This window comes from Acinonyx jubatus, chromosome D1, assembly GCF_027475565.1.
Source record: "Acinonyx jubatus isolate Ajub_Pintada_27869175 chromosome D1, VMU_Ajub_asm_v1.0, whole genome shotgun sequence".
In the NCBI taxonomy this organism is placed as follows: Eukaryota; Metazoa; Chordata; class Mammalia; order Carnivora; family Felidae; genus Acinonyx; species Acinonyx jubatus.
In genome coordinates, this window is record NC_069390.1 from 54,084,405 (window position 1) to 54,099,756 (window position 15,352).

The 15,352-nt window shown below is 42.1% G+C and overlaps 1 protein-coding gene across 5 annotated transcripts in view; it reads right to left on the minus strand.

Annotated features, from left to right (window-relative positions):
• The window catches only part of STIM1 (stromal interaction molecule 1), a 181,674-nt gene that overhangs the window by 76,907 nt on the left and 89,415 nt on the right, over positions 1-15,352 (minus strand). For all 5 annotated transcript variants that reach the window (XM_015062088.3, XM_015062090.3, XM_015062089.3 and 2 more), the window contains exon 2: positions 3,837-3,967. In XM_015062088.3, the coding sequence (XP_014917574.3) occupies positions 3,837-3,967 (131 nt within the window). The remainder of the gene's footprint in view (positions 1-3,836; positions 3,968-15,352) is intronic.

Genomic DNA, 15,352 nt, shown 5'->3' on the forward strand with positions numbered 1-15,352 from the left:
CTTCTTTGATGAAGTGTCTGTTCAAATTTTTTCCCATGTTTTGTTGACTTGTTTGGTTTCTGTAGAGTTTGGGAGTTATTTGTGCTGGAAACTTTACCAGCACTTTTCTCCCTGAATTCTGACAATAGCCCTGCAAGGGTAGGAATCATTAACTACCATTTTACCTGAGAAAATTAAAGGGGAAGTCACTAAACTACTATAATCACAGTTCTTCCTAATTTCAGAATTTTACTTCTCATTTAATTGCCTGTGACATACAGACCACTAGAATGCAAGCTCTATAAAAACTAAAATCGTATCCATTTTGTTTGTTACGGAATCCATAGTCCTACAACAGGTATTCAACAAAAATTTGTTTAATGGCTGGATAAATGCCCTTGATTTTCCTTGTAGGGATCCAGTTGAAGGGACAATGGTTTTGTTTGTTTGTTTGTTTGTTTGTTTGTTTTAATATAACTTATTATCAAATTGGCTAACACACAGTGTGTAAAGTGCTCTTGGTTTTTGGGGTAGATTACTGTGGTTTATCGCTTACATACAACACCCAGTGCTCATGAAGGGACAGCAGGTTTAGACAGCCTCTGTCTGTCCACCTCAGACTGTCAGAACAACCTGATAGGACCATCCCACTGTAGCAAATCCATTGCCCACAGGCAGTGTCCCCACCAGAAGTCTCAGTACAACACAGGTCATGAATTTCCATGCTGTTGGCTTGGTAGAACTCCCTCCCAGCTTTGCCAAGAAGGGCACCATCACCAATAATGCCACCTTGCTTATCTGAAGGGCCCACAATCCATAGCTCCACTAACTAGGACAGAAGCAAACAAAGACAGTACTGGAGCAGCCAAACTGGCTGCCCCACATGCCAATGATTACATATTTCCTATACAATGCCTGCTGAGTCTCAGTTTACCATACGTCTAATTTCATAGCTCACAGAGAAGTAAACAGAAATTAGAAATGGGGATGAATCAAAGAAGAGACAGGGAAATTATAAGAAGAAATCACAACAATGCACATAGGAATCTAAGCCCTGGGGTAGTTATAGAAGAGGCCTGATGACATGTTCTGAATGATCCAAAGAAAGTTAACACTCTGTTCACAATAATCTATAAAAAGAAAGACTTATTTCAAAAATGGCTAAAATTTTACAAGATCCAGAACTGAGGTTATATAGTTCAGTCACCTGGAAAGCTTGCTGATATGAGGCTGAACAAATGAAGCCTGAAGATATCCCTTCAGACTTCCTCTAAAATCCTTGGGGAATCAGTGGTGCTTTCGAATGGTCATAAAAAGCTCAGGTCCATCATAGCCAGCACAACCAGGGTCTCATCTCTGCTCAGTACCCGTGAGCCAATATTCTAAGCTCTGAGCAGTCCACCCAACATGCTAGTTAGAACCTGAACTCCAAGGTTGTCTCATACATGTTTAGACTGACTTAGGCACACATACTTTGCCACCATTACCTTCTCTTTCAAAGACAGTAGCTTGTGACCGATGGTGAAAACCCAGACTGGCAGGCCCCTCTCACCACCAGAGGCCTGAGCCTGCCGGGAGAGAAGTTGAAGCCAAAGCAAGGCAGAAGCTACACTGAAAAAGAACAGCTCACCACTGGCACAGAGAAGAGCAGGGTGACAGCTTTTGTGTTATTTTAGAACAGTTTGTGCTGATGAGCTTTTTGTTGTGGTAACATTCCTCTAAAAAGAACATTTTCTTCCTCTCCTCATTGACAAAGCAATTCAGCAGAAAGTGAAAAAAGAAGGAGGAGCGGGTGACAAGGATATCCAGGAATTTGTGGAACTTAGATCATATCACCTTCTTAATTGGTGTGCCACCTATCCCCCAGTCCTGTGGCCAGGCCCCCTGAGAGAGGGAAACCTCTAGTCCTCATTTGCATCCAGGAACATGGTCCTTTTCCCATCGTGGACAAATAAAATCTGGGTCCTTTGAGGGCCAGTGCCACTTCAAGATGCGACCAAAACTTTCATCACGCCTGTTGTCCTTGCTCAAGAACCTACAATTGCCAGGTTCAATAAGTACTCATCTCTCAGCCTAGTCGCCTGGGCCCCACTTTCCTTTCCAGGTTTTTGTCCTGCAGTCCTCCACCATAGTCACTCCATCCAACCAAACCCACCCTGCTCTAGTCAGAGCCCCCCCCCGCCACATCTGTGTTCACACTGGCTCCCCACTTACCACTCAGGCAGCCCCACCCCTTCCACTCCACCCACATGTCTGCTTCTGCTCCAGGAAGTCTATTTTTCTCCTCTTATAAATTGCTTAGACATTACCCAGTTCAACCTAATGCAAGGATCCCCTCTGCTAACCAATCAATAGAGCGCTGTATTCTACTTGCCCATCTTCCGTGACGGGGAGTTTACTACGTACCTACCAAGGAGGCCTCTCCTAAGACAAGATGGCACTATTAGACGATTCTTCATTCTAGAAGAATATGGCCATATTTTACTTTTCCCACATTGGTCCTGGTCCTGCCTTTAGTTTAAGAGAAACAATATAGCGGTACTTAATAGCACAAGCTTTGAAATCAGATCTGTGCTCATATCCAACGTGTCCTTGAACAAAATGCTTCACCTTTCCAAGGCTCCAGTCCTTGACAATAATACCAACTTCAAAAGGCTGTTATGAAAGGTAAAAGAGCAACTACCTTAACACCATGAGCTTAACACCATGCCTGGCATAGAATAAGAATCCAATAAAGGAGAGCTGGTGCTGCAGTTTTCATCGCCATCACTGTCGTTATTTAAAAATCTAATTCCTCCACTTCTAATGTATGTGAGATACAAATTATATTACCCGGATCTGTTCTTTTCCAGGCTCAAGTTTCTTCACTAGACTGTAAATGATAGGAGGACAGATGTCTGTGTCCTATTTACTGCCACATCCTCATGTCTACAATAGTGCCTGGCACATACATAATAAATACCCATATATACTAAGTTTTACTGAATACTCTCCATTTCATAGTGTCCATACCCTTCAGCATTCAGGTCACCCTTTTCTGTAGAGGCTCGCACTGTTCCAAATACCTTGGACAATGTGAGATCCAAGACTGAACTCAAAACTAGGCTTACCTCTTCCCCATGACACGCACCATATCACTATTAAAGATTTGGCATAACTTGGCAGCTTCACCAAACTGCTGGCCCACGTTGAGCTTGAAATCAACTAAAACCTTTCAATCTTTCCACACATGATGACTTTGCACTCTGGGCTCTGTGGAATTGGAACTGTAGTAATGCCAAAAGGTGAAACAATAACAGAGCTTTTTCCATCTAGAGTTTCCTCTCGCTCCTATTATCTGGACCACTCAACCAGCTCCCAGCAACCACAGCCTGGAATTCAGAATAATCTTTCTAGGAACATGTGTTTCTTCCTCCTGAACAGACTATAAACTCCCAAAGGGCAAGATAATGACTGTTTTGATGTCTCTCCTACATGCCAACACAGGGCTGAGTACATAGTAAGTACAGACTGATGCCCTCCATCTGCAGCAGGATTACAATATGGGTTCAGGGGAACTATAGAGACCGACCTCGGGACTCTCTCTCCCTCTCAAACAGCATAGCTCAGTCAGTGTTGTACTTCTAGCCAGTAGGCAGATGGGAGCCAGTCCAGGCATACAGACAGCAGGCCTTCACTCGGACAGGCTGGCTCCTACAGGGCTGTTCTGCTGAGAATCACTCCCTTTGACAGGAAGGAGCTCCTAGAGAACAAGCCAATACCAAGAACATCTCTCCAAAGGGAAGAGTGTCTAGGCAGCCTTCAGGGACTGTCCAAACAGGAAGAGAAGGAAGCCACGGCAGGGGGAGAGAGCTCACCTCATCGCTTTCTTCCACATCCACGTCACCATTGGCATCGTCGTCCATCAGCTTGTGGATGCTGCGGACTGCATCAAAGCTGAGCTTCTCATCCTCACTGTGGCACAGGGGCTTGTCAATCCGGCAAAACTCTGTACAGGAAAAGCAAGAGACAACATTACTGTGGGCACTGCTGGCCTCTGCTACCCACCTGTCTCAGTGTCCTTAGCCTCTAGCACCTCAAGCCTCATGTAGCCACTTAAATAGCTATTTGTACAGTGAGAAAAGTGTTTCATCCAGTCTTCAACTCTCTTCCCCCAGGATGTGCTGAGTTCCCCAATTTAGGGACAATGTCCTATTATCCTGATGGCTCCCTGGCAGGAAAGTCAAGCATAAGGCTGGGAATACCCTGGGATCTAGACAAAGAACGTGAATAGATAACTCACAAGAAAAAATATAAATGAGAGAAAATATAAATAGCCAATGAACACAGAAAAAAAACTTTTGCCTTACCAGTAAGCAAAGAAATACATATTCAAGTGAAATACCATTTTTCATCAGTCAATAAATAAATGCACGTGAATACAACCTTTCCAGAAACAGGAAGACAGCCCATTCATTGCAATGCCAAAATAATATGTAGTTTTCCTTTTGGTTCACTTTCTCACTGCTGGTAATAATAACGTAATGCCAGTCACAAACTAACTGGAGAAACGCTTCACATGCTATGCCCGCCCATTGACGGCTACGGTCAGCAAATAGCTCTCAGACATCTAAGGTCCTGGGCACACCGGGTGCAACAGCGTGGCAGGTCTGCAGTACAGCTTCCCCCACCCACCGACACAGTCGTTAATGTGACACAAAAACCAGCACGAGAGCCGAGGCCACCTACTCCTCTCTTAGAACCCTGGAAAACACCACGCACACACACAGCAGGCAGACCTGGCATCTAGTCTTAGCTCTACCAAGTGAGGTCACGTCCCTTCTCCAGGCCTCAAGTTCACTATCTGAAAAAGATATTTTAAGTAAAGTTTCTAGTATGTCTTCCAATTCTTAGCTTCTAAAATTCCTCTTTCCCTTTGACCCTGATCTTGATTCCTTCTCTCCAGCAAAAACTCCTCAGATTACTCCCAAGGAAGAAGTTGTCACAGGAGAGAAAATAAGGACAGGGTAAAGAGGCTGTTGTGGCTGTGAGGCCTTCTCCGAGGCACTGATCAAAGTCCCAAAACACTCCAATCCATTTAATCATTCAGCTGACTGCTGGTCAGAGACAGGGAACAGACAGGACAAGTCAACTCTCTGCCACTCACGAGTTGCTCAAATCCTTTTCAAAATGAGGGAGAGATGTAAATATTAAATGTGTCAAGTGTCCCAGATGTGACTCAATAAAAACATGTTGGATACAGGAGCTCACAGATGTTAACTGATGTGCCCCAAATCAAAGACAGCTGAAGAGTCACAGCAAGGGCCCAGGTTTACTGACTCCCAGGTCGGTACTTCACCTATCTTTATGCCAAGGTGACCAAACAGCTTTAGCGTGGTTTCATCTTCCATTAGTCACAGATGGTAAGAAGCACACTGAAGAAATGGCTTTATAGAAGACAAAAAGTAAGCAGGGCCTGGGTGGCTCCGTCAGTTAAGTGTCCGACTTTGGCCCAGGTCATGATCTCGAGGTTCAGGGAGTTTGAGCCCTACACTGGACTCTTTTTCTGTCAGCACAGAGCCCACTTCAGATCCTCTGTTACCCTCTCTCTCTGCCCCTCCCCCACTCACGCACATGCACGCACTCTCACTCTCAAAAATAAACATTTAAAAAAAGACAAGAAGAATACAATACATGAAGAAGAAATATCTCCATGTAACTGTATATTCTACTACATTTGTCCTGCTAAGTTGGGAGTGGGGAGCAGAGGGTGGGGTAAAGCGGTGGTGGTAGAATGCAGCCAAAGATTAAGGCATTGTTTCTCAACTTCCTCACCAACAAGAGCTCTTGGCATGATTGTGTCATTTACCTATCGAAAAAAAATTGCAGTAAGTAAAGTAAGTAATGACTGGTTCATAGGTGAGGCACACAGCACTGGGATTAGCATAACCAACATAATGTTTTCCTTCCCTTAATTCTGTTTTTGTCTTAATCAGAGGCGCATATAATTGCCTATCAGAATGAGAAAAAAAAAAATTGCCCATCAGAGCTTTTTAATCAGCACATGATGTGCCCATTTAAACAACATTTATTGTGTGCTCTTAATATGTCAGGCTCTGTGATCAGCATGGGGCATAAAGAGAGATGAGTCAGATCTCACCCCTGCTCTCAAGGAGTTTAGTTTTAAAAGTAGGGAAGAGGGGCTCCTGGGAGGCTCAGGTAGTTAAACATCTGACTCTTGATTTCAGCTCAGGTCATGATCTCATAGTTCATGAGATTGAGCCCCGCATCGAGCCCTGGCAGCACGGAGCCTGCTTGGGATTCTCTCTCTTTTTGCCTCTCTCTCTGCACCTCCCCTTCTTGCACATGCATGCACACCTGCGCACACACATGCGCTCTCCCTCTCTCTCTCTCTCTCTCTAAAAATAAGTTAATAAACTTAAATATATGTATTATTAAAAGTAGGGGACAGAGGCAATTAAAACACCATGTGCTAAGTACCATGACAGAAAGAATCAGGATTACCCTAGGGGTCAGCAAACTTTTTCTGTAAAAGGCCAGATAATAAATAATTTAGGATTTATGAGCCATATAGTCTCTGTTACAACTATTTAACTCTGTCTTAGAGCACAAAAGCCGCCACAGACAAAACATGAGTAAATGAGCTTAGTTGTGTTCTAATAAAACTTTATTCAAAAAAACATGCAGTGGGCTGGATTTGACCCCAGGGCTATAGTTTGCTGACCCTTGTTCTAGAAAACCTTAGGTAGCACACCTGAACCACATTAAGTTGACAGATTTCTGACTCAAAGCAAAGAAATACAATCTTTTCATTAGCCTGTATCCACAAACAGGTTTATCATAAAGCACAACTTCTAATGAGCTTTTTTTTTAAGTTTATTTATTTTTGAGAGAGAGAGAGACAGAGTGTGAACAAGGGAGGGGCATAGAGAGAGGGAGCCACAGAATCTGAAACAGGCTCCAGGTTCTGAAGGGTCAGCACAGAGCCAAACACAGGGCTCAAATTCACGAACCTCGAGATTCTGACCTGAGCCCAAGTCGGACGCTTAACTGACTGAGCCACCCAGAAGCCTCTAATAAACTTTTTTAAATACAGGAAAAAGTTTAAATGCTGAGCTCTAGGGACTGGGGGCCTCCAGGCTGGGCATGAGTGGCCTAAGGTCAGCCAGCCTCTCTCCCAAAAGCCTATAGCTGGTGCAAGAAATTTAGCTTCAAATGCTAGGCTCTGGTTTGTAAACTGATCAGACAGACAGGTGACCTTTGCTGTTGGCATCATCTGGCATAGAGAAGGATTTAAGGGATTGAGAATAAAGGAGTATAAAACCTTGATGTCTCCTAAGGTCATAGAATCCTATCCAGAAAAACCATGTTAGTCAAAATTCACAAATGACTCCTTCTACCAAGCATTTCCTAGGTTGTCTCTCTCCTTCCTGACACCTCGTCTATCTTCTCTTATACCTTCGTTTCAACCTGGCAAGGTTTCCCAGAGCCACCTGGAAATACCTTAGAAGATCCACCCGTTTAGCAATGCATTATTAATAAAAGAGCCCTGGACTTGGAGTCAGAACACATATGTCAAAATCCCAGCTCCATTAGTTACATCTATATGATGTTGGACAGGATGTTCACTTCTCTGAGCCTCCAATATCTCATTTGCAAAATGAGGATAATTATCTCTGCTGACAGGGTTTTTATGAAAATTAAGACCACATTTGTTCCAACGCCTAGCATAGCATAGGGCATGCAAAAAGATGACCATCAATACATTTGTAGTTTCCTTCTTTCCTCCCAGAGCAACATGTGAACAGTTTCCTGCTAACTTCAGTCACCCCTACTGTGTTTGAAAAATCAATCAGTCACATGTTCTAGATGAGTTAGCAAGTGATTCCGACAATAGCCTGTATTCCCACAGCATTTATGTGTCTATCACCAATAACATTTATCATACTGTGTTTCAGTTCTCTGTTTCATTTGTCTTCCCTATCAAACAATGTCCATAAGGGCTTGGGACCATGTCCCCAGCAGCAAGCAAAAGCCAGGTTCTTGATAGATGCTCAATGTTTTTTGAACAAATAACTAAATAACAATTATGTGTAGGATTTCTTCAGGCAGAAAAGAGAACTGTAAGTAAAAAGAGTAGCACAGGAGTAGGTTTTTAAATATTTTGGTGCCAGGGCCCCTTTATATACATAAAAATTAAAAATCCCAAAACTAATATCTACCATATTAGAAATTAATTTTTTTTACATTTATTTATTTATTTATTTTTTTTTTTTTTTTTTTTTTTTTTTTTTTTGAGAAATAGAGTGAGACAAAGCGTGAGCAGGGAGGGGCAGAGAGAGAAGGAGACACAGAATCTGAAGCAGGCTCCAGGCTCTGGGCAAGCAGTCAGCACAGAGCCTGATGAGGGGCTCAAACCCACGAACTGTGAGATCATGACCTGAGCCGAAGTCGGACGCTCAACTGACTGAGGCACCCAGGCGTTTTTTTTAGAAATTAAAACGCAAATTCTAATAATAGCAATTAATTCATTTTAGACAAATAAATCTCCTATACATTAATTTAATAGGATTTTTTATGAAAAATAATTGTTTTCTGGAAAAAAAATTTTTAAGTTTATTTATTTTGAGAAGCGCCTGGGTGGCTCAGTTGGTTAAGCGTCCAACTTCAGCTCAGGTCATGATCTCACAGTTCATGGGTTCGAGCCCTGTGTCGGGCTCTGTGCTGACAGCTCAGAGCCTGGAGCCTGCTTCAGATTCTGTGTCCCCCTCTCTCTGCCCTTCCCCTGCTCATGCTCTGTCTCTCTCTCTCTCTCTCTCAAACCTAAACATTAAAAAAAAATTAATAATAATAAAGTTTATTTTGAGAGAGAGAGAGCATGTGTATGCACATGCACGTGCGAGTGGGGAGGGGCAGAGAGAGAGAGGAAGGGAGAATCCCAAGCAGGCTCAGCACTGTCAGCACAGAGCCCAATGTGGGGCACGATCTCACAAACTGTAAAATCATGACCTGAGCCGAAATCAAGAGTCAGATGCTTAACCAAATCAGCCATCCAAGCATCCCTGGAAAAAAATGTTTTCTGAGAAGAGTGGGATTGTTTTTACATTTTTGCAAATCTCTTTAAGTCTGGCTTAATAGAAGACAGCTGTAGTCTTATTGTATCTGTTTCCACATTCAATGTGTTGTTTTGATCACAGAGCAAAACAGATATGTAGTTGGAAAGGACAGGAATATTTTAATAATCTTCCAGATATCTGTGAACATTCTTCTCTGATATTACATCAAAATCGACAAGTAGTAGGTTTATTAAAGATTAGTTGCAATGTGAAATCTGAAACTATATAAATGAACTGTTTGTACTCTATTATATTAAAATCTATTGGTCTATCTTGCACTTTGATCTTTTACCCAGGAGTGATTTTGTAACATGATGCACTGGTCACATGGAAACTTCCAAATTTGACCCATTTCATCTCTACGATATCAAAATAATCACAGTTATTAATATCACCACTAATTACATCAGAAAAGATTTAAATCTGGGGCAGCTGTCAAGCTCACAGCGGCAGATCCAAGTTTTTCAAAATTCTAAGTTTTAAATGAAAACTAGAATTTTATTGTTGGCAATAAATACTACCAGTTGTTTTCCTTTAATAGCAGACTCACTTCATTCATTTTTAAGAAAATACGTGCCAAATACGTGAGTCTGAGTAAGTATAGTTTACCTGTCAGTTATTCTTTCACATAAAAATGGTGTTCCCTGAAAAAAGGAGGCAGTTCAACTTGCAGCTCAGTGGTACGAATGCTCTCTCTTGAAATAAACATCAGAGGTGCCCAGATGGCTCACTGGGTTAAGTATCCAACTTCGGCTCAGGTCATGATCTCAAGGTTCGTGGGTTTGAGCCCTATGACGGGCTCTGTGCTGACAGCTCAGAGACTGGAGCCTGCTTCGAATTCTGTGTCTCCCTCTCTCTGCCCCTCCCCTGCTCGTGCTCTGTCTCTCTCTCTCTCTCTCTCTCTCTCTAAAAATAAACATTAAAAAAATTTTCAATAAAAATTTAAAAAATTTAGAGAAAGAAATAAGCGTCAAACTTCTACACACAGAAGTGGTTTATGCACACTTCCTGTTTCATCACACAGAATACTAAAGAGATATGTATTCAACAGGACACAATTTAATAGAATTAATACATTTTATATTTATTTTTAAAAAATTTTAATAATTAAAAAATTAAAAATAAATTTTTTAAAACAGAGTGCATGTTGGTGAGGAATACCACGACCACCAGTGCTGTTCTGTGCCACTGCTCTGACTCTTGCTAAGGTGCCAGCAGCTTTACCTAAGTGCTTTTGTGCCATCATTGCAAATGTAGACACAGCAGAAAAAGACATATAACATCGTAGCATTATTATTAAGATGTCTTTGACCTTGTGGACCCCTGAAAAGATCTTGGTGACCCCCAACAGTCTGCAGACCACACTTTGTTAACCACTAGCAGCCAACACCACAAAGTCTTTCCTTTGTGTCTGAATCTCCTCTCCTTTCTCCAGGCAGAGCTAATCATTTACTGCTCTATGCTCCAAAGCACTTTATACATAACTCTGTTGTATTAATTCTCATGCTCTAAGTTGTTTGCATGCCATATCCAGAAAAGGGCAAGGACTAAGTTTGACTCACTCTAACCCTCAGGGCCTACATCCACCCTGTCAAATATAAAATCAGCAAATACTGGCTGAATGAATGAATGAGTGCATGAATGGATTCATAACAAACCATATCTGCCCCAAAGACAAGAGAATTCCTGAGTACAACCCACCAGTTCCCACCACCAATATCCACCATCCACCTGATGCCTATTCTCCTCCAGCCACGTTCTCGTCACCAAACAGTAACTTATCCCCCTGAGAACACGTATTTATAGGCATGCAAAGCAGAGTCACTGCAGTTGAGCCTGACCATGGATTGTCTGATGTGAGACACAAGCCCAAAGGTAAAGAAGTGGGACAAACAGCAGTCAAAGAAGAAGGTACAGATGAGGAGTAAAGAAAGGCGCTGGTCAGACTGTTCCCTACCACTTGGCTGGCACCTGAGGGGAATCTGAAAACTGATAAATTTTGCCAGCAGGGGTCTCATTTGTTGATTGTTAATTTCTCCCACTTGACCTCCCACCCCCCAAGCACAACCAGCAAGCTCTGCAGTGACTCTACATGGGATCAGAATCCACCCTTACCCTTAGAAAGAACTCAAAAGACTGTTAAGACTGAGAGTACCAGCCCTGGGAAGACTGAAAGACCAAGGGCCTTGAGATTCCAGAGATAAAACAGCACAGAATGCAGAATGAGGCTGAGCTGGGGGTCTAGGGAAGGGGCATGGGAGGAGAAAGTACCCTCTACACAAAAGGGTAAAGAATGAGGAAGGGAACTAAACTAGTTCCCTGGACCTAGGAAGTTCTGGCAAGAAAGGTCCCACGTGGAATACAGCACACTGTAGGTCTAGCCACAGAGGAAAGAGGAGTCAGATTCCCACACTGAGTGAAATCCAGCCTCCTGAGGGATGGTCCTGCCCTTATTGGAACATCATGTCTTCATATCCAAGAAGAGGTCCGACTCTTCTCAGCAGGGGCAGGAATTCAGAAGAGTTTTCCTTATGGACGAAGCAGGCACTGGTTTCAGCTACCCAAGCAGCAAAAGACTACCCCAAAGACTTCCCATGTCTCCCCTCCCAGGGAGAACATGTGAAAAAAGTAATAATAACATCCCATATAACACCAAGAGTGAACCCTAAGGTAACACACTATGAACTTTGGGTATTATAACATATTCATGTAGCCTCATCCTTGGTAAAAAATGTACCACTCTGGTAAGTAACCCTGGTAATGGGGTTGGCTATGCATGTGTGGAGGCAGAGGATATGTGGGAAATCTCTGTACCTCCTTCTGAATTTTGTTGTAAACCTAAAACTGCTCTAAAAATAAAGTTAAAAAAAAAAAAAAAGCCTGGCCTACAATATGTGTGTGGTCAGTAAAGGCTTTTATAATTCTTACCAGCATGCTTTAAAATATTATATGTTGTGGGGCACCTGGGTGGCTCAGTTAGTTAGGCATCCAACTTCAGCTCAGGTCACGAACTTCTGGTTTGTGAGTTTGAGCCCTGCGTCAGGCTCTGTGCTGACAGTTCAGACCTGGAGTCTGCTTTGAATTCTGTGTCTCCCTCTTTCTCTGCCCCTCCCCCTGCTTGCACACTGCCCCCCCCCACCTCTCTTTCTCTCAAAAATAAAAAAAACATTAAAAAAATAAATAAAAATAAAAATATTATGTGTTGTGGGTTCAAGCCCCACATAGAGCTCACTGTTGTCAGCACAGAGCCCACTTCAGATCCTCTGTCCCCCTGCACCGGCCCACCCCCATTCGCTCTCTCTCTCAAAAGTAAACATTAAAAAATATTATATCTTTATTATAATGCTAGATAATTATATTTTCACTCTAACCTGTGATCTGAATATTTTTTTAATTCACATGAAGTAAAATTAAATAAAGCCCTCAGTGGAAACAAAAATTCACAGCATTGACTACGTATAAAGCTCCAGTATGCAACATAATGAGATACACCTCTGAGTTCCACCAGCATTTCTGACTTTGTACCTCTTCTGGCCTCACTTCAGTCAGCTTACAACTGTAGTTATTTGAGGATATCTGAGGACAGAGGTCATATCTTTTTCATTTTTTCATAGCACCTACCACCACCTTGCATATGATGCACTTATTTGTTGATTTGTTTACTGCCCATCTCCCCCCAGTAGAAGTAAGGCTCACAAAAGCAGGAACTTTTTTGTTCCCTGTGGCATCCCCAGGGACTCATATAGTGCCTGGCACACAGTAGGTATTCAATATAGATCTGCTGAATGAATGAATAAATCTTTGCTTTTCTGAGTGTACAAAGCAGGTTTCTCCTCCAGACATGACTTTTAAATGTGGGAGTTTTAAAGAATCTGGGTTTGGTCCCGGGCTTTCTTCTCTTCAGACGACTCTCTCCAGGAGGGATCTGACCTCTTCTCACAGCTTCAATTATCATTTAAAGAAATGCCATCTCCCCCCAAAAAAACTATTGCCATCTCCCCCCAAAAAAGTAAGATGATGGTTCTGCTTCAAGCTTCCCTTCTGACCCTCAGAAACACAGAGAATCCAACTACCTACTAAATATCTCCACATAGATGTCTGACAGGAACATCAATGGATGCATAATGTCTAAATCTAAACTCATTAGATTGACCCCCTGCCAAAGTTCCCACTTCTCCAGTTGCTGGTGTCAGAAACCTTGACATCTCATTCTCCCTCACTCCCCACCTCTAATCAAGCACTAGTCCTTCAAGACTCCTCAACTATTCCAAACCTTCTTCTCCTCACAGGAGAGATATTCTGAATACTTAACAAGCAATTGACAGGAATGCTAACTATAGGCAATGCTACTGCATACCAGCTGATTATCTGTCCAAGTCATCTCCCTACTTAAAACCCTTCAAAAGCTTTTCATTACTCTTAAGATGAAGTTCAAATTTCTTAAAGTGGCCTGTAAGGCCCAGAATGATTTGCCAGCTGCCACCTTTCTGGTCTCTTGTCCAACAACTCCCTTAGCTTTGTGCAATCCTTCTTTCATGTTCCAAGTTTCTCCCTTCCTTTCACATAGCACGTTGGTTCTCAACTCTGGCTACATATTAGATTCACTTAGGGAGCACTTATGCTGCTGAGGCCCAAGCCCCGTCCCAGACCAATTAAATCAGTATCTCAATGGATGGAACTTAGGCATGGGTTTGGTTTTAGGGGAGTTTTGGTTTTCTGTTTTTCTTTGAGACATACCATATATACAGCAAAGTATATAAATAAACATATAGATCAGTTAACTTTTACATATGTATATATCTAAGTAACTACCACCAAAATCAAGAAATACTCCAGGGAGACTTCCTCCCTCTTGCCCTTTTCCAATCAATACTATCACGACCACTACACCTCACCCCACCCCACAGTGATAACTGTTCTTCTGACTTTTATCGCCATAGATGAGTTTTGCCTTTCCTTGACATTTATAAAAATAGAGCATGGATATTTTTTAAGGCAGAGTTGCACGCAATAAAATGTCTCCATTTTAAGTGCATAGTTCAGTGTGTCTGACAAACATACGCATTTGTGTAACCACCACCCAATTAAGATATAGAACATTTTCATCACCCCAAAGTGTTCCCACTTGGTACTTCACTGCCAAACCGCACTGCCCTCCTCACACAAGCATTGATCTGATTTCTATCATTATAAATTAGTTTTGCCTGCCTTTAGAACTTCAAAGAAATATAATCACCAGTATGTACTCTTTTGTGGCTGGCTTCTTTTGCTCAGCATTCAAAAGATTCAACCATGGTATCACATGAATCAGTAGTTTTTCTCCATTTTCTCACTGAGTAGTATTCCACTGAATGTATATACCACAATGTGTTTATCCATCCACCAGTTTTTAGCTAGCACATATAAAGTGCTATGGACATTCATGTACAAGTCTTTGTGTGGACATAGGTTTTCATTTTTCTTGAGTGAAAATAAGTTTTTCATCTGGAGTTCCAGTAGGAGTGGAACTTCTGGGTTACATGACAGGGTTATGTTTAACTTTTAAGTGCCAAACTGTTTTCCAAAGTAGTTGCATTGCTTTATACTCTCACCAGTAAGCACCAGTATGAAGCACCAGTCTAGCTGCTTCATATACTCTCTTATACCTGGTGATGTTAATGTGTAACCCAGGTTGAGAATGACCTAGAATTCCTTTTGTATGGAAGCTTCTTCATTCTTTCTTGACCTGCAGACTCTGACACATGCTGTTGGTCTGAACTTAAATACTTTTTCTTCAAAGAATCTTCCTTGATCGTCTTCCCTGCCAAACTGGTTTAGGCCCACATTATACATTCTCCAACATTGATAACACTTTTCACAATTATAATTATCTGTGTGATAATTTGCTTAATATCTTTCTTCTCCACTAAACTGTAAGCACCACAGTGGCAGGAGCCATGGCTGCCTTCATGGCTGAATCCTGGCTTTGAACCAACACCCAGGACCTAGCGAAGTCCCTAGCACAACACTTGGGCTCCAATCAATATTCACTGACTGAACAAATGAATGCCCAGAAGAACTCAGCTGCATGAAAGAGCAAATTCAAACAGAGATGAAGCAACATAATCCTGGCCCACAAAAAGTACAAGAATGAACACAGTGTATGAACGACAAAGACACAAAATAGAATACAGTAAGACACAAGAGACCAGAGCAGCAGGAGATACCAGTCTGAAAACAGGTAGAAGACAGTAGGGGTGGAAGGCAGGGCAACCTAA